General features: G+C 31.9%; 1 protein-coding gene across 1 annotated transcript in view; it reads right to left on the reverse strand.

Annotated features, from left to right (window-relative positions):
* Positions 1 to 22,644, reverse strand: part of LOC127835351 (peroxidasin homolog) — a 36,681-nt gene extending 14,037 nt beyond the window's left edge. The window contains exon 1 of the mRNA XM_052361732.1: positions 22,132 to 22,644. Coding sequence (XP_052217692.1) covers positions 22,132 to 22,234 — 103 coding nt within the window. The 5' untranslated portion in view covers positions 22,235 to 22,644. The remainder of the gene's footprint in view (positions 1 to 22,131) is intronic.
* Positions 22,645 to 24,223: the final 1,579 nt, after the last annotated feature.

Genomic DNA, 24,223 nt, shown 5'->3' on the forward strand with positions numbered 1-24,223 from the left:
AGGCTTAGTATAAACATACAATAAGTTACAGACACAGATGATCCAAAACAGTTGTTTGTACCAAATCATGGGGCCTTTGTGTAAGCTGTCCATTATACATAATCTTTTCAAAGTGTTTATATACTGTTACACGTATTTTCTTATTTGTTTTGTTTTTATTATTCCAAATATAAAAACTATACTTTTTTATGAGGGTGTCAACGTTTTAATTATGATCAGTTTCATGCTGTTCGTTCAATTAAATAAAATGAATTGTATATTATGTATAATTATGGTGCATATCACTTGCATTCAGTGTATTTTAAACTTTCGTGCGGAAACTGATTATACCAGTTTTAGTTTCAGAAATAATTCATGTACTAAAATGTACTCTAATACGATTACCCGTGTATCCGTAAATATCCATTATCACTGACAGCCATAAACCAATGACAACATAAAATCCGGCGCTAGCTTTCAGTTTATATATTGCCCATCTCAAGTTCATGGTTAATCATATTTTCATCACTATCGCACTAAAATAAGCATTACATTGTTATTAACATTACGTTCTGGTACACCGTTTTCAGCGTTATCCGAAAATAAACATCTTAAAAAGAATTAAATTAGCGTGTATAGTTGTATTGCTATGCCAATATCCATTTTTCGAAAAATCCGTACAAGTATCCGTGCAATAATTGTTATTTACGCTTTGCGGAATCTAGTTCGATACACTATCTTATACAATTCAACTGTGCCACAAAAAGTAGCTCAGATCTTCTGACGATCCGTCTCGACATGCTGAGATATGGTCTAATACATTGTCAGTGAGATCGGCAAATGGTGCACGTCAAAACATCAGCAGGATATATCATCGATAGTGGAAGCTTCTCTCGTTTTACCGATGGTCTTTTCCATTACATTCAAGCTGCGAAGCATTCTATAAAATAATACAGACCAATATTGAACGCTTTCAATGTGGTGAAGGAAATTCATTTAACCTGTCACTGATGTAACAATAGTGGAAGTGCTTTACGATTAAACGTGTTCAGCGTTATTTACTGATTATTGACTCGGTTACTCCAATATTGATGTTATCGAAGGATTGTAAGTTTGTGTTCTTTTGAATACAAATCTTGTTAATCGATAAGTATAGATTGGATTGCTGGGGTTTTGGCTACATGTTTATGTCATCAACCTGCAAAATAGTCATAACATTGTAAATGAACAAACACAAGTATGTACTACATCTCGCCTTCACTATTAATATCAGAGACATTTTATCACTTAAATAAACATTCCGAACATCGACTTACACTAACAAGAAGAATCCATACAGTTGGTTGTGAAAAGCAAAATTTGTTTCATGTATATCGTAAAACATAACTGTTACACAGTTTTTGTAGCAAAATGTATAAACAGATTATAAACAGAATATTAGGTAAAACATCAAGCGAGTGTTATTGAACACAGTACGTGTATAATTCTTATCTTATTTGATCCAAGCAATTAAACAATTGTGGAATAAAACATACTATAATTGAAGTTTACAAGAAAAAAATCATAGTTTAACTCTAGGATAAAAAAATATCCAGTATATCAGAATCTCCTTTATTCAAACAAGACACAAACACTGTATTCATATTATTCTGCGTAGATTTGTTCATAAGGATAAAATAATGACGCTAAAACTCTAGAAAGTTTAGTCGTGAAGTTCGCGTTCTTTCCCACTACTCGATAACATAAAAGTAACGCTTTGTTACAACCTGAATTGTAATAACGACTTGAATTGTACATGTTTTCAAGCAATTGTAATAATGCAATAACTGTATTACAATTTAAGTTGTATGAGACCAACTTTTTTGTCATTCATAGGTCGTATCGCCCTATTAAGATACATTCTATATACATGTATGCATTATACTTTGTAATAATCTGTGTTGAAAAAATGCGATCAGATGCAATATTAAACCAAGAGAAAAGTTTATTACACTTATCGGGCGTTATTACAATTCTGGTTGTCACGCAATTGTAATAATGTAATAAAGTTTTTTACAATTCAGGTCGTTATTACAATTCATGTTGTAACATCGCTTCTATAAAATAGAACGATAAACACCGGAACAACCACCATGGAGAGATATACATACAAAGCATTGGAACTATAAAAAGATATGGGGGTAACTGAACTTAACACATTACCACGAATAAATCACAAGCCTTCACATGGACAATGTCGAAAAAATTATCATGTTTGTATGACATTTTAAAAGTTATGTGTTTCTGATTGGATTTTCCTTCGAAACTTAAGCAATTTTTTTATTATTAGTATGATTATTATTAACATCATCATTATTTATAATAATAATAATAATAATAATAATAATAATATTATTATTATTATTATTATTATTATTATTATTATTATTATTATTTTATTTTTTTTATTATTATAATAATAATAATAATTATTATTATTATTATTATAATAATTATACATTTTTCAAGATAACTAGACTGTTATAAGCAATATTATCGAACGCTTTCATTCAAATTAAAGAATGTCTCTTAAAACACAATTATAATGCGATTCATAATACACATGTATAATTTTGCATTTCAGGTACCACGGCCGGGAAACACTATCCTCCTAGGAAATTAAAAGTCATTCACGTTTTGTAATCATGTCATTTTAATGTGCGTTATTTATTCATTACGTTCTCACAATAAGCGCTGCGTAGCTTTTCATAAAGGTATATAAATCGAGAACGAAAATACAAGAATTTAATTTAAGCAGCCATTACCGCGTAATTTACGACTCCCTGTAGCGTGCTGATGCTATAGAATGCTTATTACAGATGTCGCGGATGGCACACAAAAACAACCAACATAAAAAAAAATAGTTCCGATGATAATTTAGTGCAAGTTTGACACACACACCCTTTACACGATCTGAATGAGAATCAAATTAATGTTTTATGCACATTTTTTTCAACATTCCTCAATTTGAAAATTCGATATTTTTAATAGCGGTTTTTGTTTCAAGCAAGGTTTTACGCATGAGATACACATATTCAAACGCCTGTTACGCTGTTTTAAAACAGTTACGTTTTAAGGTCGGTCTGTGACTTATAATTAAATTAGGTCCTAAAGGGTTTACATTTTCTGCATAAATACCAATAGTATGTTTACTTTTTGAGCATACTCAATTGATAAAGTGCGTTTGTGTGCTTGTTAGCATGTCCAATGCAAAAACTCTCTGTGATACCTGGTTAATGCCATCTTGAATTCATATTTTTAGTAATCACTCCCATGAAACATAAAAGCATTAACAATTACAGCATGTGTGGTTATGTTAATGGAAAAGTAAGTTAAAAACATACTACCGAGCCTTGGGATAGTGATATTAAACATGCCGCATATTGAACGAAATTGTCAATAGTGTAAATGTTGCTTATGCATTGCATTTGTCTTATGAAATCCAAATTAAGTGATGACTAGACATTTCTTAAAATGATTATTATGCACGTTTGATGACCAATATATTAAAGTAAGAACGTTTTGATTTTGAAAATTTTACCGAAAGAATCTGTTTTAAGTAAAAATCATTTCCGATTACAACAATATTGATCATCAGGATTGAATTCCAGCAACACAATTAACATAATATCTGACTAAAACAGCGAATCAACGCACGATAAATTGTTACGAAATTCTATATCAACCCATTTCAATTGTGTTCATTTGCTTTATGCTTAACCATACTAAAAGATGACGGTGTCAAATAAACGTAAACAGTTTTTTTAATTCGCATGGTTGGCCTAGGTCCGATGACGTCGTACCAAAGGAAGAAGAGGATCTATTTTGCGGTCTACATAAGGCCTATTTTACAATAGACCAATACTTAAAACTTAAAACGAATAACAGAACACATACTTGTACTATATAAACTGGACCATTTAGTAAACTTGATTGTAACGTGTATTCTTCTTATTATTTTTTATTCTGCTTTTAAGCAACATTAATACATACATGTTGATCCTCTTCTAAGAAATAATATTTGCGTACACAATAAAGATGTACTGAGTTGTTACATTGTCAAACTGTTTCCATTTAACAAGTTATTGAAGCACAATTGCATGACAGCTTCATTGGAAAATTGTTTCATCAACCCTGTCAGACATGGTTTTCACAAAAAGGGCTGTGGTTGGGAAATGAACGATAGACCTAATTGTTGCTAGCTTTCTATTTGGTTAAGTTTAGTCTTGTTTTGATTATCTGCTCGTTCTGTCTTTTTTCTAGATCTTATTATGTGTTTATTGCTTTTGATTGTGTTTCACTTGTTTTGTCTGTTATGTTTTTTCTGTTTAAACATGTCAATGCTGTTCATATGTATACAATCTTTAAAGTTGTCTGCCTATTAGAATTGTATTTAATGTCTTGGAATTATGAAACACTTTAGCTGGCATGTAAGTTAGATCATGACATCATCTTCATTTAAAAGGAATACACATCAAACCAGGGATGATGTTTTGCAGAACCTGTGTTGATTCAACCTCATGCACGACAAAGTAGCGTGTTATGACAGCTGAATCGCGCTATAGTTGGTGTGAGAGGGTGCCATATAATAAAATCTAAGTCTCGAGGGAGCTGATGTTTAATAGTTTAATGATGTGGCTGAAATGAGGAGAGGGTAGAATGAAATATCAATGTTGTCAGTCAGCCCATTACGTTATGCAAAGTGAACGTGTTATGTGTGGCCATGAACTAGTTGTTATTTTTTTCTGGTCACTAGATCCTGGAATAAATTTAAGAAAATATTTCTCCATGTAGGTAGGTATACAGCTCTGAACCTCCTGTGCCGTAGCAACACAAACTAATAAACTCGATGGATAGTTCTTTACTCTTTATTCAGTTGTTAACATAAAGTTTCCAAGTCAATATAATTCTGTAAATAAGTTTGTTAATGCAAAACTTCCAAGTCCATGTAATTCTCAAAGTAACTAACAACGCTTCCAAGACTTGACAAAATCCGTGCAAATCCACCCAGACAGGACCCCACCCCACCCCACTTGGGGTTGGGTTCTGAAAATAACATGAAGAGTTTCTCCTATGTCTTAAATCCTTCTTATTTTTAGTGTTCAAAACGTATCGCTTATATACATGAATCGTTACATAAACATGTCAATTTAATGGGTCAAACCAATTTGTTGAAATGCACATACGGAAACAACATTCATTAACCTAGTAATCCTGTCATGATCTACACTTTAAACGGACTGAACCCGTGCGTCTACTGTCAACAAATTAATGAGTTTCGACCATAGTGATGTAATTAAGACGGACTGTAGCAAGTGGAAAGCGTGTACCTGCTGTCAACAAATTAATTAGTCCCCAGCAACACTGACGTAGCCCCAGGGTTTGCATTATAGCGAACAAGGAATATACCTTAAATACACCAATTATGCGACACTCCTGTCTCGACCACTGTTTCATCATTGCAAAGTAGTATAATACTGCTCCACTCATTAAGTAAGGTATCAGTTTGGCCCGGAAATACAAATACTAGGAGTTAAGCTTGCCTTGCGGCAATCATGCAGTCAATGATTGTGATTTAACCATATGTAACAGATGTGAGGCATTCATCTGATCAAGCAACTTTTCAATCCGGTTTGTGATTTACTGTTTTCATTTTTCATTAATGTTAAAGATAAGGTAGGGGCTATCGGTTATTTAGGTATACCAGTTTCATATTGTGGTAATGTTTCCGAATGTAAAGCCTCTTGTCGGGCCATTTTATCTCCAGATGTCTTACAGGTTTGAGTTTTAGCCAGTGCTTCAAATAATCCCAAATATGTATTATGTGGTATCATGTTTTCGATTTCCAAACTGAACAGCAGTCATAGTCATGTCGATAAATTTTAGTTAATTTTTAGGTGTATTTTCGTATTGTGCAACCAATTGTGAAGTTATCATGTGAACAAATTGCACATCTGGAGAACAGTGTTTGCGTTGACCTGGCCTAAAGTTCTGTACCTAAGAGTTAATTCAGCCAGTAACATTGACCTGCAACTTTTTTCACAACATAAACTCTTTCTCAAGGATATTGAGTGCTGTTATTGAGGAAATTTTTAATATTTTTCTTGGGCTGGTTTGGTTTACATTTAAATGAAAAAAAGTAAAATCATCTTCATTTTATAAAGATGGTTTACATCAATTGATCCAAATTGTGAACTTAAAAAAACACAACATTCTGAAATATGTATAAAAATGCATATCACTTGAGAACCTACTAAATGTATAATAACACGAATCTCTCGAAGGCACTCGTGATAAAATTCCAATATTTTGGAAGTACGCCCAGTCGTCTGATTATGTTTGACAAGTTTCGATTAAGATCTTTGCGAATGTGGTTTGGAAGTATGTGAACAAATCTTATATAATAATGCTCTAAATACACTTTTTACCGAAACGTTAATTCATAAGACCAGATCATCCGGTAAAACCTACTAAAAACCTAACCCGGTAAAAGTCAATGCTATATGTTTACGTGAAATAAAAATTCTATTCAAAAGGACAACACAAATTTAAAACAAATTGCATAATCACAGATTTATCATTCAAAATAAATTACTAAATACTAATAATAGCGCACATTTCTAAAACGACAGCCGTAAAACATTGGAACGAACATTCATTGAAGTTGGCGATATATGCCTATTACGATTAAATATAAGAACAAAAATGATTTATTAAATAAGTTGATACATGGTCTAATTTTTCGCTAGTGTATGATCAATTGTAATGTCCTTGTTGAATTATCTCGTATTTAACGAGTTTAAAAGTAATACCAGCACTATTACCTTAGTGACATATTACATTTACCAACGTTGTAAATAAAAGCTTTATATTACATCTTTGATTTTCTTTAAAGGCCATTGAAGTTTTGCATCAGCGTGGTCTGTGGTTGGAAAGTCGCATTTCCCGGAAAAAAAATACTCAAACGGACCGGTATGGCAACTTCAAACAAAATATTTCAGATGACACCCCAAGTATGTGAAACGGTTTCCTTCTGTGATAATTGTGAAGCGGAACCTGAGCAGATTGGTTCCGAGACATGTTTGTTCACTACATTATTGCATAATGTTATCTTCAAAATGACTAAAATGTATGTTGTCGCCACTTAATAAAGTTTGTTTTCCAATTAGATAGATATGTAATATCCGAGAACATTAAACTACATTCCGCAGAGATTTGCAATAACTATATGCATTTATCAATGACATTTATTGCATTTACCATCAACAGCTTTTACATAACAATACGGACAATATTTGAAATAATTGAAACTATAAGTCCAATACCACACATATTTTAAAATAGGTAACACTAGGTCCGCTTCTTAGCCTTTAGCAGTCAATACAATAATTTTTAATTACATTTAGCGCATGGTAATTCAAGGCTGATACCATTTTGCTGCTTTATGAATGGGTCTAGTTTGATTTAATTTAGAATTAAAAATAAAAATATTGATAAACACAAATAGTTCCTTTAAGGACCAATTAATATTTGCATGTTTGAGTATAAAGGAAGAGATGTTAAGATATTTTTTTTTAATCCAGAAAAATAATTCTTACATACTATAATATGTGCCATTAAACCCTCATATCTGAGAAGCAATAAATAACACCTAAACATTTCGCCAAAGAAAATAACAGTATCAGAGAAATATAATATAAAAATCGTTATGAGTGCCTCAACAAAGTGGTAGCGTTATTATCATTGAGATAATATCACGTTTAAATACAATCATCGTTTGGTGAAAACGCAAACGCAGATGATAACACACGAGAGGGGGTAGATTTGAGTGTTAGATAAGCCAATCAGTTTTAACTCTTTCAGTGCTGGAACCGAATTGTGAAGGCCTTAACAAACAGTTTGGATCCAGATTAGACGCCACAGAACGTGGCGTCTCATCAGGATCCAAACTGTTTGCTATTCTGATAGTATTCTTTGAAAAAAAATCGAAGAAAATGCTAATTTTATAAATTCATCAGACGACATTTTAGCAGACGACAAATTTCCCAGCATGCATAGGGGTTAATGTATCATCAACTTGTGAAAATAGCGAGTTATATAAGCAAGGGTTTTTTTCCGTACAGTATTTGTTTCCACATATTGCCAGTTAGCAATCTTATCAAATAAACAGTGGTTGCACACTGAATTGCAAATGTCTGTAGTATTTAGAACAATGGTATGTAACACCCCTTGATTTCAAAACCTTTACCTTAACCTTCATTAGCAGACAGTTTCACCAATCGTTAATATTAACATGATACGTGTTTTGTATTTTTATTGAAATACGAAACACACACTGGAAGTAATGAACGGGTGTTTCTGTACAACGTGTTTTTGTATAGAACGAAAATAAATAATTAATTAAATAAGCCCTTTGAAAATTGAATCAGGCAATATTGTTTGCTATCGAAATGTATCAGTTCCTTTATTCTATGTCATGTCAATAACAAAAATATTGCCCTGAGAAAAACCTAAAGTCATAAAAATGGAGTGTTTATTAAATATTATTAATAATCTTGCAACCATTTTATTTTTTACATTTTCAGTGGTATACATTATGCTTTGAAACTTAACAATAGCAATGTACATATTTGGAAAAAATCAGGATAGAAAAACAATTCGCAATTAGTTGGAAAGGAACATATACTTGTTTTAAATTATACTAAAATTATATATTTGTATAGGTTCATTAAGAAACTTGTTTTTGGTATTTAGTTCATATATTTGTTTGTAGTGTGGTTGTTTACGACAAAAAGAATTAGATCGTTAACAAAGATACGTTTAGCATTTGTATAATTGTAATACTCCTAGAGTAAAACAAAAACGCAAGTGAAAAGAAGATTTATATTGTGGAGCAGATTCAAACTGATTATTAAATAAATTAATGATTCCTAACATACCTTTAATGTTGTTGTATTTTCGTCTGAAATATGGAAAACCATTGTATATCCAAGTATTTGACCGCAATCTTTTTTATATTCCTCGGATCATTATACTCATTTTTTATCAACATTTCTATCTGGCAATTCGCTTTGTCAGCGAAGATGAGATCGAACAACAGGTGCATACCACGTTCACTAATCGCATGAGACTGATCTCCATGTTTTGTTTCGTTGTTGTTTTCTAATCAAATAAACAGTGTATTTCATTCAGCTTTCATCTGTTGTAAAGAGCTTCTGTTCACTTGTATATTTGTTTGATCAGTAATTAGTTCACTTCATTTAAATGCATTGTATGCAAAACAACAGTTTGCACAGGCTAATATGTGACAAAACTTTTATCCTATACTGGAATTTGTAAAGACGATACCTCTTGCAAATTTACAATCTCATAAAAGCTCAATAGCCTGTGCGGAATGCACATTTACTTATATTAGACTATAATTAACAAAGTTGCACTTTCTTTAGCCCGTATTTTTTCAAGAGCGCGGCTAAAATATATTCTAGGATATCTCTGACAATTCAGCAGCATGTGCTTTGAATATATTATCCGAGGACTTAGTATTACGAACATGATAAGATTGATTTCAATTCCCAAGCATGACGATTATAATTACATACGCTAATGATTATATAACATAGTGTTTTGGACGTTTGGCTTTAACTGTATATGGTGGGAAAGTTCAACGTATTGCGTCCACAAGATAACTGGGGAGTTTGTTTGACTGATTCAAGGTAGTACCCATAATCACAATACATAAATAATGAAACTTTTGAAACATTATCAAGATACAAATTATTTTGAGCCAGTATATTTAAGGCTAATAACGAAATATCTATACTCTACAATAAAAACAAAAAATGACTGATTCAAGTTTTACCATCATAGCCTTGTAAAAAGCTAATGCAGTTGATCCCAGAGATGGAAGTTATATATACCCATCCGTATTTAAAACTCGAGTTTAGATATGTTAATGGATTCTATGAATATACAAAATATTTACTAACTCATACAAAACATAATATTCATAGTTATTGCAAAAATAACAGACATATATTTCGTTTAATTGGACACAATTCAAAATATGCCAATATATGTGAACACGTCCGTTAAAAACGCATGTTGCATGTCATATATTTTATGTGTTCTTACGTGATAAGAATGATGATCGGCTAGATTTTACTAGTTAACAAGGCAAATCGGCTTTGTAACGCGTCATGCATTTTACAAAACAAATATAAAGGTCCTCGGGCCTTCAAGCAAAGTTCACAGCATTTGTTCTTTTTATAAAAAATGTAAATGTTTCGTAAATGACATATGTTATTTTGTTTAACACATTGTTTCATGTGTAAAATAGCTTAACACATTTTGAAACGCATTATCGTTGTAAACATTTATGTAATGTACCTGGCGGTCCTCCCAACTAAAGATCGCGAGCAGACAAATAATGAATCAGTGATCAAACACATTTTTAATTTTTATCAAATCGCCAAATCTTGAAACATAAATGGTAAACCTCATCCATACCTGTGGTAAAGCTTATGTTCAACGATAGTATGAGAAGACAATAAAGCTTTGATAGTACCATGGGCTAGCCCTAGCTGAAGAACAAGTAATGTCTTCTCAGGTTCAATACGATTAAATACGGTATTAATGCAATATATATGCATTCGTAAGACGTTTGTAAGACGATTGCTTCCCATAAAACTCAACGACGATTCCAATTATACATTTTTGCTAAGTGAATATGTTGATAATAGATACCAAGAAATAAAAACACCTTAGATGTCAGAAAATGAGAACAAGAAAATGAATTTGATTTATTATCGAGTGATGCCTTTTGTACATATACAATTGCTTGTCAATATGTGTTAGATAACCCAGACCAATTTTTATCAATTGGAGTTCTCTTGAAATAAAGCCAACGTCTGAACAAGAAATTTATATAATACGTTGACTTAGTACACTTCGATATCCAACAGTAAAATGGTTAACACAATTTAAATGTTTAAGCTTTGTTTTAAATCAATCATAAATGGACAAGCCAACCAACCGACCGACTGAATGCGTGAATCCAATATTTCTTCTGTCAAACTTTGTTTTTTTGTGGAAATATTGATATTATAAGAGTTTGTGTAAATATCAATTACCCTTGACGTCCACATATCCGAAATAGCACACTTTACAAAATTCTAATTGAAATAATCAGTTATTTTATTTGTTAACGCCTTGTCATGAATTAATGTTACTAACAATTTAATATCGCTTGCAAGAATACACACATCATCTAAAATCATAAATTCACCTGTATTTACAAATTGTATTTAGTTGTAATGTATTTCATATAAGTACCCCTTGGGACGAACTGAAATGCATGCCTCTTGAACAAACATCCAAATGGTTTTTAAAATTTTAGGGTAATACTATCTGCCTTCGTTTATCCATGAGACTGGCAAATGAAGCCCGTCCGAAAACTAGCACGAACACTGCACTCCCGTTTTTACCCGACATCATTAATTTAAATGGCTCACTATCTAAATCAAGGGTGATCATGCCATATTATATTACAAATCAAATAGAAAGGTTGTGCAAACTTACACACGTTATACTAAGTTTATTTGATTTAATTGTATCGTCATCTACGTAATGTCATATCCAAGTATTCTAATTTATTATACTTTCACAACAACATGAAATTTAATAAATATATAAATAAATATATAAAAATATTTATATATTGAATTTCAATATTTTTTTTTAGTTTTGATTAATTGATTATTTATATAATAAATAGTCATGTGTTAGAAACAACCGTATACAAAGGGCGCTTGTCGCGTACTGAGAGCACTTTAGACGCTATAAAATGTAATCAATCTTGTTTGGTAAAGAGTATAATTAACACGCCTTTAGCAGACATCTCTTTGTATAATTATCATATTAATATGCATCAAACTAAACACCGCAATGTTAGAATCCGGGTTTTGTGCATGTGCATGAGTAATTTAATACGTAGTTCAAACAACTGTCTTAGATTTACATTGTAGACGCATGTTGGTACTTTATTGTCCTATATGATTTTATGTTAAATGCACAGGGTTTATCACTAGTTTTTAATGACATGTCAACCTGAACAAGAGCTTTTAATCACAGCATTGCATTATCATCGACATTGTAATAGTCATTAAAACGTTTGTTTAGCAAGTTACTCAACAACCAATCAATATCTGTATCATTCTTGTAACGTTTGTATGCACAATGGTCCGGATAGTTAACGATAATTAATGGCTAGTGTGCAAAACGTGTTTTCCAAGACGCTCCTTGTAGTAAAAGATGGTTGCACCTTTACTAATGCGCTGAAGAACAACCTTTGCGGAAAGACAGATACTAATGTACCTAGCAACATATCGGATGTGTGTGAATGTATGTTCATGTTTGAAATATACTGATATTTACAAGCCCCCCTAGAGTTATTTAAACCCAACTTTCAGTCAGAAACAACATGTTTTATATGCTTCGAAACGATAATCATTCTAAACAAAATTTACCAGGCGCATAACAAACATCTTTCTATTCGTAATCAACTAAGAATATTAAAATGTATTTATACAATTATTTCTTATACACACATGTTAAATTAATTATTAATATTAATTCTTATTTTGGAGGCAATGAAATTGAGTTTCCGATAAAAAAAACATTTTATAGCGAATAATAAAACTTAAAAATTAGTGTGTTTTTTCATATTGCATAACATATACTGATACTAATTAACTGGCATAACCTTTTGAAAAATAACGAACATTTATGTTTATCAATGTATAGTTTATTATACGAAAGAATTTAACATGGGGCATTGCACAATATATTTTAACACAGTTTGCACACGTACCCATACCCATAGACAGTTAAAGAAACGTTTGTCTCGAATAAAAGAGAATGAGCAAAAAAATAGACGTTTTCTAAACTAACCGTGGCAAACGGTAAATCAAATTGCGGTCGAAACTAATTAACTAAGTAATGACTTAACCAGACCAACCAATCTATAAGCACGGTCTAACTACAGATGCCATTCATAATACAGTCTATGTTAGCTTTACAATGTCGATTTTAGTCAGACTTCGTTGTTAATAGTCTGTTTCTGACATCACACCTGATTTTAAAGTAAACAAATATGTAATCAGTTGCAACAGCAGGAGAAAAGATTCACCATCAAAGTCATTTGTATGGCATTTGACAAATTACCTTCAATATCGGCAGATTTGGACTAAACAGCCACAATGTATGAAAAGGGTCTATCGCCTTGGAATAATTATTGCTAATAACATCAACGGAAAGTAAAATTAGCTTTTTAGCAACCTCGGACCGCACATGTTCTTAACAAAAATAACATGTAAGTGTATATAAAATCAAATTCATAGAATCAACTTCCAAGTAAATAAACATCATTCATTTGGTAAATATACATGAAATGTTCTTAATAATTATAGATATCAAATGGAGCAGTCTTAAGCGACCTTGGACGTTTTTAAGTATATGTTGACTGAAAAGCGAGGACGCTTTCATTCTGGATTACAATTATTAAATCACCAAGCTAAATTATACTTATTAATGAAATATCAAATATAATACATTTATGCAGACCATTATCCGAAATTCCAACAACGATTTCGAGTCATTGCCAAATACAAAACAATCGCAAAGTTAAAATGATTATTATGTCAACTTTTGAAAGGATTATACATTTGAATTATACATTGACTGTTTTGATAATAATGGGCATTTAACAGCTCTGATACAATTTAAAACTTGTTAGAAAATGGCACCGGAGGATGATACAACATTGCAAGAAAAAAGGGTAATGCAAACAATGTAGCGCAACATAGTTGATTCATGCTATCAATTTTTATGTTTATGTACGCAGATTCGAGGTTCAATAATGTAGTATACACTTAAAAAACGTTTTACACGTTTAAAATGTTCAACTTTAACATTTTTAATGTTTAACAAAGTTAAACGACAACACATTTTAATAAATATTATGCCATACTAAAATCCATGATTTCAATGCACGCACCTCTGTAAATTAACTTGTCCAGAGAGTACGCATAATAAATAAGGTAATTGTATTATTGTATTTATATTATTAATAACTTGCTAAACGCATTTTGAACGACTGTTGTGTAAGATGTCAAAATGTGAAAATTGTTGGATGTTATTGACTAAAAAGGCATTACTCAACACGAGCTTGAACGGTTTGACAAAGTAACATTTTATAAGAAGAAGTGTTTTTTATTTTATCATAGGGAATGGTTGGGCGATCTTTAAATAACCCCATTCATATTATTGGAAAATAACCGGGCGCCACCAATAGAACTTAATTCCTCTGATCGAACACATTTTTGCAATTACCCCGGTTGTATAATGAACGCGTGAAGCGACACTCTCTTTTTTTCCATAAATGTGTTTAATCCATTTGATTAGTTAATACGCGGGTGTATTTTTATAACCCAATAGGCATTCATTTAAGTTATTTTAGCGTATGATGTTTGTTTCACATGGCATATATTATTACAAATGTTGACTGACCTTAACTTGAATTGAGTATTGATACCAATTGACCCTTACTATTTCAATTCTTTATAATACTTGACGGATCACGATCTTTATGGCAACATTACCATGTTCCTTTTATGGAACAAAGTCGTAAGATGCACTCAACATTGTGAACATTGTTTAAAATGAACTGATATAAATATTGAATTCCTATTGTAACATATTACGACTGACGAACCTCTAAAAAACAATGTACTGACCATAGATCACTTTCGCATGCTGTATGAAAATAAGTACTTTAAATCACTCCCATTTTCCTCAAGTAGGGATACATTTTATCAGTAAAACAAATATTCTGTACACAATCTTGTATTTTACTTCTTTGATCAACTGTTATGATTTAGATGATGTCTAGTTTAGTACTAACATTTATATTTAAAATTAACATTCAATATACGACTAATAAAACGGATCACATCTTCGTTTCCATTAAATAGTAATAAGCTTATTGCAAAAGTATCGGAAAGTTATTTAAACAATTTTACTGGTGCAATTATTCGCAATGGTATGAACATCGTATACAGGTTTTTATTTCAGTACATATTGAACTTCATAATTCAGATAACTTTTGTGTATAGCATATATACAAATTAGAACGTGATTAAATTAAGTTTATAAATGTACAATAGTTAGTGATGCAAATAAACTTTGTGAGTTGTCTCGGGGATATTAAAAACTATGAAACTATGATATGAAATTATGGTAAATCGTATAACAGCTTATAAATAAAAAGATGTATAATGTGTCTGAAACATTTTACCGACTAATTAATCAAAACACATTTAACGATTTAAAACACATTGTACATATATTGGTGCTACACTCTCTTTATTTTGGAAATCGGCCCTGTTGAATGATAACGTCGCACTAGCACTGCAAACGTGTTGTTCTTGTTGATGCATGTTTCTGTAGTTTCATATTAAATGTCAATCTGTATCATGCTCTATCTTAATAATCTATGGGTATATCTTGTATACTAGCACGTATAAATGCTGATATTAATTGTCGAGTTCATCCCGTCGTTACATGCATTTTAAAACTGGCATCAGACACACTCCTCTTATGAATGGTTACATATTTTGAATGGCTTATTGAAGCTCCTAATAAGGGCTGCGAACAAATATGGGTGGTAGATTTAAGCTTGCATGTTTCCAGTAATCGTAGTTTACGTTCGACACAAATAATACAGTTATACTTGTGTCGCACTCCCCATAGGACTTGTTATTATATTGCACACTTCTGTTTCAAGACATTCAGTATAAGGCCATGCTATAAATATTTCTGTATCACACATACTAGGTTGTCAATACCAGAAATAACACCAGGAGCAAATTCAATTTCGAGAAATGGTGTATCCAGTACGTGTAAGTGTGATTAATAATCCTGAATCAATCACACATGTTATTTTCTAAATTACGTTTTATTATAAACGTTTGAATAATAGTAACAACGGTAATCGTACACATAGCCACTGGCGAAACGTTTTGATTATGTCGTTATACGCAACAAGTGGACTTTCTATTTGTAAATACGTAAACGAGTGTATTACTTATTAAGGACAAAACATACTTCAAATATACAAATGTATCCTCTGTTTCGTTCCCGTTTTAAAAGTTCAACTTCTTTGAGGGTTACTTTGTGTTGTTTAAAAAAAAATGCCGACCGATAGTCTAGCCGCGTACGGGAGCGTATATTGACTTTTGACAAAACGCCTTGTGGCCGTAAAGAAGGTACAAATTTTCTTTTATTTTACCGAACAAATAAACATTAGCATGTATTTATCAGAATAATTCGTAGTTAGTCTATATAAAACGACAGTATTAATCTAAATGAAACGACAGTATTGTCATTCTGAACAATTCAATAAAATGGTATGACATTTAAGGAAGATATTCCTTACATTTTATTCCTTTGGTTCAGTATGGGTTTTTCATTGTTCAAAATAAATCTCCAGGCGAGTTTGCTAATCCAGTTGAGGACGATATTGTCATGGGACAGTGCTGATTAAATCCCGTTGAAATGTATTTGCGCTGCAAATGGAAATTATATCGTGCGGTATTATTAATTTATTAAATAATACGATACAACGAACGCAATAACTCGCAATGTGTTATTATCTCCACTCGAAACTAAATATGGTAATGAAATAGGAGTTAAGTAAGTATGTTAAATAAAAACAAGTGTACTTTATTTTTAAAAATGCTGCACATACATATATTTGATAACGATTTTAGGACTTCATTTTATTTCGTATTCATTAATGCTAATAAAATCAACATTTCTTCGCGTTCACCGTGCGAAGGCTTTGTCACGCACTGTTATTCGACGAATATTGATGTGTATTTCTTGTGTTTTTTTTGCGGGGTCTACTTTTATGGATATTGTTCACTTGGTAGTATAGGCATAATGTCTATCGAAATTCAGAGCAAAGATTATACGTTTTTTATGGACTTTGATGCCATACCTCTTTGCTTACCGATAGCTATACTGTGTTGTTTACAAATGTTCTTCAACTCCACTAGTACGCTGCTATGAATGTTAAATTTTGTAATAGTATTATGTTCAGTTTAGTATTGGCATGCTTAATCGGGGCGAGTTGTCGTAACAAACATCTTCTCTGCTGCAGATATGTTTGAATGTGTTTTTATTTATACCTTAACTAACATTTTTGTATGCGTTTCGAAAATTAAAAGTAACACGATGCTTGATACAAATATAGCCAGTGTTTTATAACGTTCACCGATATTCCCGTACTCTTATCCATAACTATACCCAATCAATGTATAAGCGTCTTGTGTCATGTTGTTTTATAACACAGAAAACTATTCATTAGGTATACTATATGCTCTATGCTTCTTCCTCGTAAATGAATATGAAACAATCATGTATACATCATACATATTTTCGAGCACACTTTACTAAGCCATTTAATTATGATGAAATTCGTACGAGCTTTGAACATTGCCTCACATAATGTTTTTTGTCTCTAACGTTGGTATTTTTTATATCAATTCGCAATATCTTTTATTTTGAATTTCAATGATGAAGAACGTTTTCAAGAAATGATGATTGCCATAGTTAATTACATTGCATGTCCTATAAACTTTGATTGTGTCAAACGACGTCGACGGTTTCCATGCAAATGTGTCATGAGGGTTGCCTTAAGCGGGATAATTATACGCTTGATTAGATTTGCTATTGTTAAATGTGAAGAAACTTCTGGACTCAAATGGGTTTTCATACGTTTGGCTCAATCGCTCTTCTGTCAATCTCGATACCTCCATATCGTTTTTAAGTCCACTGTTGTAGATGTTTTTAAACATTAATGTCATTAATGACCTACAAATTATTTAAATGCACGTTGGAAGCCTTATCTTGATTATTTGCCGAGGAAATTGCGACTTTGCCTCTCAAAACCAAGGATGTTTAAATTTGTTGAATTAATGGGTTCGTCAAACAAAAAGCAAATGAAAAACCTGAGCAAGTATATCTGTAGAGCCCTAGCACATGATCCAACATAAGTCATCCTGGACATAGTTGCCCAAATATTAATCTATCTTTTCCTCTTCATCTGTAATTGTTGTGTTGTTGTTGTTTTTTCTTACCGACTCCACGTGTCTAGCGTTCTTATAACTGTATTCATCCTCCGTCATTTTTGTGAAACTATCGAATAGTATATTCGCATAAAAATCAACGCAATTTTTTGTGCTACCTAATATTTAAACTCAATTTATTCTTTAGTGTACTAGTTTGTCTGACAAAACGCTGTATAACTCATTTTTAATTTTGTACTTTGTTTATGGTTTCATCCTCTAAATTCTATGTACAATGTAAGAATTAAATTCATCACTTCCAGCATTTATACATGTGTTTATTTGTCGCGCAAAACCTTGATATTGTAGATGCATATTTTGTAATTTGCAAAGACGTGTTTGTTGAATTTATTACATGTATATATATTCAAAAATTGACTTTTCATTTATAAGTCGAACAAGACTCTTTATAACAGTTGCATATTCTGTTATTGGTGTAAAATCACTCAAAATGTATTATAATGTTTGTGATAAACCTTACGCGATCAAGATTATATATATTTTAATGCAATTATGTTAACGTTGACATCAGTTTATGTTGATAAATGACTTAACTATTTGTAAATGACAAAAAATGTAAAGTTTACGTCAATAAAACATTCTGTCTGTCTGCCTGTCTGTCTGATAAACCAGCATTTCAGCTGCAATGAAATACGACTAATGCCGTGCAGGCATATGGCATATGACGCAATACTAGAAAACTGTATCGGGTATCTAGAGCGAACAATTGCACTCGATGATAAACAGAAGTCAATCTGTATCTATCGTATTTGCACCACTCTACGTTGGTGCTATTTGGTTTAAGGCGACCATAGGCGTTTAATTCGGTATATTTTTTTCAAAATATTAATATATCAATATTTCTTCATATCAGGCTGATTTAAATTATTATTCTGATTATAACACAACTGTATGAACTTGGGCACTTTACTTTTAACAGCCACAGCATAATACGTAGCAGTAGTAAATTTTATGAAATGTTATTTTAATTAAAATGAAGGCTACAGATGCGCACTATCGAAAACGGGGTGTCAGTGTTGTAATGTTGTCGTTAAAGAAAGCAATTATGGAAGGCGTGAATCCCATTAGGCCTGTTTATCGAACATATATTGTTAGGCACTTTTGATACTTGTTCATAACGATGTCATCAATATAACATTGTTTCTAGATTTTAAGATGTTTGCAAAAAAAACATGCATTGCCCTAATGTATTCTAAATGTGTTGAATAAAATACCGTCGATATAATACCATGTGTATATTTAATGTATTTATGTAAATGTGATTTTTTTACAAAGCGATAAACAAATAGGGTGGCTAGAGTTTATAGTTTCCTAGGTCAGGTTTGCAAAATCAAAGTTACAAGCGAATCGTGTTTGTGTGTACTGGTGACTTATGTGAACAACTACCATTATTTTTAACGATGTTTTTGTATTTGATATTTCATATTATTCCTTAAACATGCATATCGCACGATAGCTATCGTAAATATAAGGCGCTAAAATTGTCATGAAAAGAAGTTAATTATGTGCAACAGTGTTGTGATTGTGTCTTTTATTGGTATAAAAATATTTTATGTATGCATCAAGGTAAACTGCTTTGGTCAGAGAAATCTTTTTGAAAGCGATTAGATACGTGTGTTTATATAAAAATATAATACAAAACAAGATGCTGAAACCAATTGAATTTAATTCTGACTTTTAAATGTCGTTTTACAACACATATTCCAAGAAATGGGCGCAAGTGAGATGTAATTACTAATCTGCATGACGAATAACCCTTATGCGATAACATTTAGATCGCATCCATCAGAATACATAATCAATAGTTTAGCTATGCATTTAAAAATACCAGACATCCCAGTTGGACAATGCCAATTTGATTAATGGTCGTCTTCATCTATGTCTTGTACACTTGTTCACTCGGAAATCGTACTCTAACGAGTATTTAGGACAAAGCAAGTGTGTATTACCTGATAACTATTACACAGTTAGTATATTTACAACTAATTATTTTAATAAAACAAAATCAAATTTACATATAATGCATATATTAACATTCAGCTTTTACGCAATCTTCACTTTAACGAACACATATACACGTATACTGTTAACCAACACTTTTGGCAGGATTTTTAAAAAGGCGTTTTGAAAAGCAGTAACTGAAAAAAAACACTATATTATTATTAAGACGATTTATATTGTATATGCTATTTAAATACCCATATTTTAAGATTAAAAAAACTTATTCCGGACAAACATAATTGAGTGCATGTCTAAACCTTATTTAAAATTTTCGTACCTCCAGTAAATAGGTTTTTACTTTCACAATATTGATTAATTATGTGTTCTCAAATAATCATGGTTAATATTAAAATAATATGTTAAGCACATTATTATATTTAATGTAGAGTTGTTTGTATTAGCTCATGTACATGTGGCTTGGCTTTGTTTGATTTCCCATTCTTTACAAAACACGTTGTGTACAGCAATCATAATGCATTATATTCCTTCTTTTAGGAATCAACAGTTAGTGTTTCGGAACGAAGGCGCCATTGTTATTTAAATTCTGTAACTAGTCGGCGAGTTTATGTATAGGAGATTTATTTGTCTCGCATATAAAAATAAAATCTATACCGCAGTTGCATACTTATAAAGGCTGGATATGGTAGATGTTCTCCTTTAAGGGACCTTTTCACGTTTTGGTAAATTGACAAATTAATAAAAATATGTTTCAGATTCGCGAATTTTCGTTGTAGTAGTTAATAATATTTGTGAGAAATCAGTAATACTGGGGATTTATCATGCTATTAAATATCCATTATATGCATATTTTGACGATTTAAAAAATGAAAAGTATAAAGCTTTGCAACGCGAAACGATTTAATAATTTGGAGAGTTCTGTTGTTGTCGTAATATTTCTTGACACTAAGAGGATTGCTTATATAAAGTATAAAATACAACATACATTGTATGAGCAAGGGTGACCGAGTGGTCTAAGCGTTTTACTTTTCCTACAGGGTTCAGTGGTTCGAGCCCAGTTGAGGGTTACTTTTCTTCTTTCTTAAATGTTTTTCTTGCTCTTTATTGGAGCTTTTAAGATACAATGTTTACATTTATCAATATAAAGCTTTGAATGACAAACTTCAATACACGCCAAAATCTGTGAAAAGGTCCCTTAAACAAGCAGTAGGTGTTTATGCACGTGCTTTACCATTTCCATTACCATTTGTCTTAAAGTAGCGATCCTGAACACGATATACTGGTAATAGTTGATTTATTTACTTTTGAGTATGAATGGTTCTTCAGACCCCGTTCGATGTGATACTTGATTAGTTATTAACGATGAGCAAAGGATCTAGGCGCGGCACAATAGAGCTGTTATTTTTTTATAATGAATCTTAGAGTAATTTTTTTTTATTCATGTTATTTTAGCAAAGAGTTTCGTTCCATTAATTTTAAAATAAAGACCCAAGCCTATTTCTTTTAACGGATACATAAACCTTTAAATGTGTATAACTTTTAATTAAACTATTCGTCTTTACGTACGAAGTGTCTTAAACACAAAAATTTACTGTAGTATTAACATAACCTAAATACAATTGAGTCGGTCGTTCTCAAATATTTGTAATCAATATAAACATTAATAAAACAAAAGTAGAACGCGTTTCTGTTATACCCTTCTAGCCAACGGAAATAACTATATATACCTTTATAAAACTTTAATAGTTACAGAGGTCTTGTTGGGCTAGAGAATGGTATTGTTTAAGATTGCGAAAAACGTTTGTTCGGCAATTTTCCCATGATTTGTAAACGTTGTTATTTACACAAGTAATAGTACAGTCTTTTGTAAGGATATCGTTCTATTTATAAACCACGTGTAAACAAACATCAAAGAACACACAATGAAGAGAAATACAATTAATCTAACCTGTGATTCCGTATGCATCCATTATCATAGACAACAACACGCCAACCACAACACAGAATTCCACGTTAATTTTCACTCTGGTAATTGTCCATCGCAAGTACATGGTTTATCACATGTTAGCACTTTAGAACAAAAATATCCATTGTATAAATGTTATACCATGTACGTTTTCTCATAAAACGTCAAGATCAAAATATGTACAAGCCGAATCATCGCGAATCATTTTATTTCACTTTTATCGTGTATTCCTTGAAAATATCCAGTTTATAATTCAAGCAAAACTATATATATCTACTATGTTTAAATACGCGGTACTGAGCCTTCCAGTAATCAGTACGCAATTATCTCTGTAACATCCTCTGTTGCCGCCACCTAGTTCCGATATGAAGCAATATGTTCCAACACAGATGTCTGTGCGATCGGCAAATGAAGCACGTCAGAGCGTCAGCAGTATATATTATCGATAGTCGAGGCTTCAATGTTTTACCGATGTTCTTCCCCTTTTCACTCAAGCCGTGCTGCAAAAAATGAAGCAAAGAAGACCAGTATAAAACGTTGGTCATGTGAGAGTAACTGCTTTCGATCATTGTAACGACAAAACAGGTATAGAAGTATTTTTTTACGCTTTAAAGTTGTCAATATAATTGTATAATGTTTACTCGCGACGTGCAGAATAAGTAAATGCCTTGCTACCAAAATTATGTATATTCCGCTTAAATGCCAGATAATAATATATAAAAACAATGCCCTTATAAAACTGTGGATAATCTTGAGTAAATGATGAAGTCCTTAAATACGGTCAATACACTTACATGAATAATGAAAAAGCATGGCACTGTATTAAACATATGAAAAAATAAAAATTGTTAATTCGACATTGTCTTTTATTTCAGGCATGTACCTACTCAAGACGTATGGAATATTACACGGCTACGGTGCGCATTTGTCCTTTGTGTCATATCATTTAATAGTTTATCTGCGAGCATTAAAAGTAAATGATAATATTTATAATATTCGTTTAAATACAAATAACAGAAACAATAAACTAAATACATGGTAGTTGCTGGTAAAATGGGATCATTTATCCGTTTCGTTACAAATAAAGCATAACAAAGTGAGTGTATGAGTTTATGGTCGTACTACAAACGACAATCTATTTCTGTATATCTTGGAAGCGTACAGGTAAAACCTGGTTTAAGCAAAGTAGTAACCCAGTATAGACCTTGATAGAATTCAAACGTTCATGGTAGGTATTTTTCAACTGCATGTTTTCTTTCTTTGAACTATTAATTGACTAAGTGTTACATAGTAATAATGTATGTGTTCATAAAGCGATACCAATGCGTGTTTAACAAGACAAATAGATTCCTATACTATCCATTTTTACCAAAACGGGCATAGTCAACATTATTGAATACATAGCATTGAACGATCATAACGCCGCACAACGTTTTATTACTATTGCAAGGAAACTTGATCCTTGATCGTATACTTGTTATCACACACCATATTAGATTTACTCTTGATTTACAGGGATAACCGCTGCAATCGCGGCTAATGATTTACGGTTATGGTGAATTGTGCAATTAGTTTTTGCGGTGTCTCTTGTGAATTAATAGACTCGTTCATAAAGGCCCGGTCAGACCGACTAACGAATATGTAACGGAGAGAAAACGGACAAAATATGCAGACTGTAGTTATCCGGTGATAAAATTGACCTGCTCTGCCGCTCAAGACGCTCGCAATCGGTGTGTGAAGCGTAGGAAACACACAGTAACCGCACAAGTACCGGTGATGTAACGGAAAAAAACGTACGTTAAACGGATATGTACCGGATAATCAACGGTCGGCTTACGGATATTACCGTGCGAGTAACGGACTTCTACCGGATAAAACGGCTGTGTAGCGCATTAGTACCGGACAAAACGTTCTCCCAACGTGAGACAAACGGAAAGTACCGAACACCAACGTACAAAAACGGTCATTTTATGTCATGCTTTATTTATATTTTTAAAGTACCATAATTTTATTTACTTTGTTTTAATGCATTTGCTTGTTTGTTTCTTTATCATGAATGTTTATGTACACTTAC

This window comes from Dreissena polymorpha, chromosome 6, assembly GCF_020536995.1.
Source record: "Dreissena polymorpha isolate Duluth1 chromosome 6, UMN_Dpol_1.0, whole genome shotgun sequence".
NCBI lineage: Eukaryota > Metazoa > Mollusca > Bivalvia > Myida > Dreissenidae > Dreissena > Dreissena polymorpha.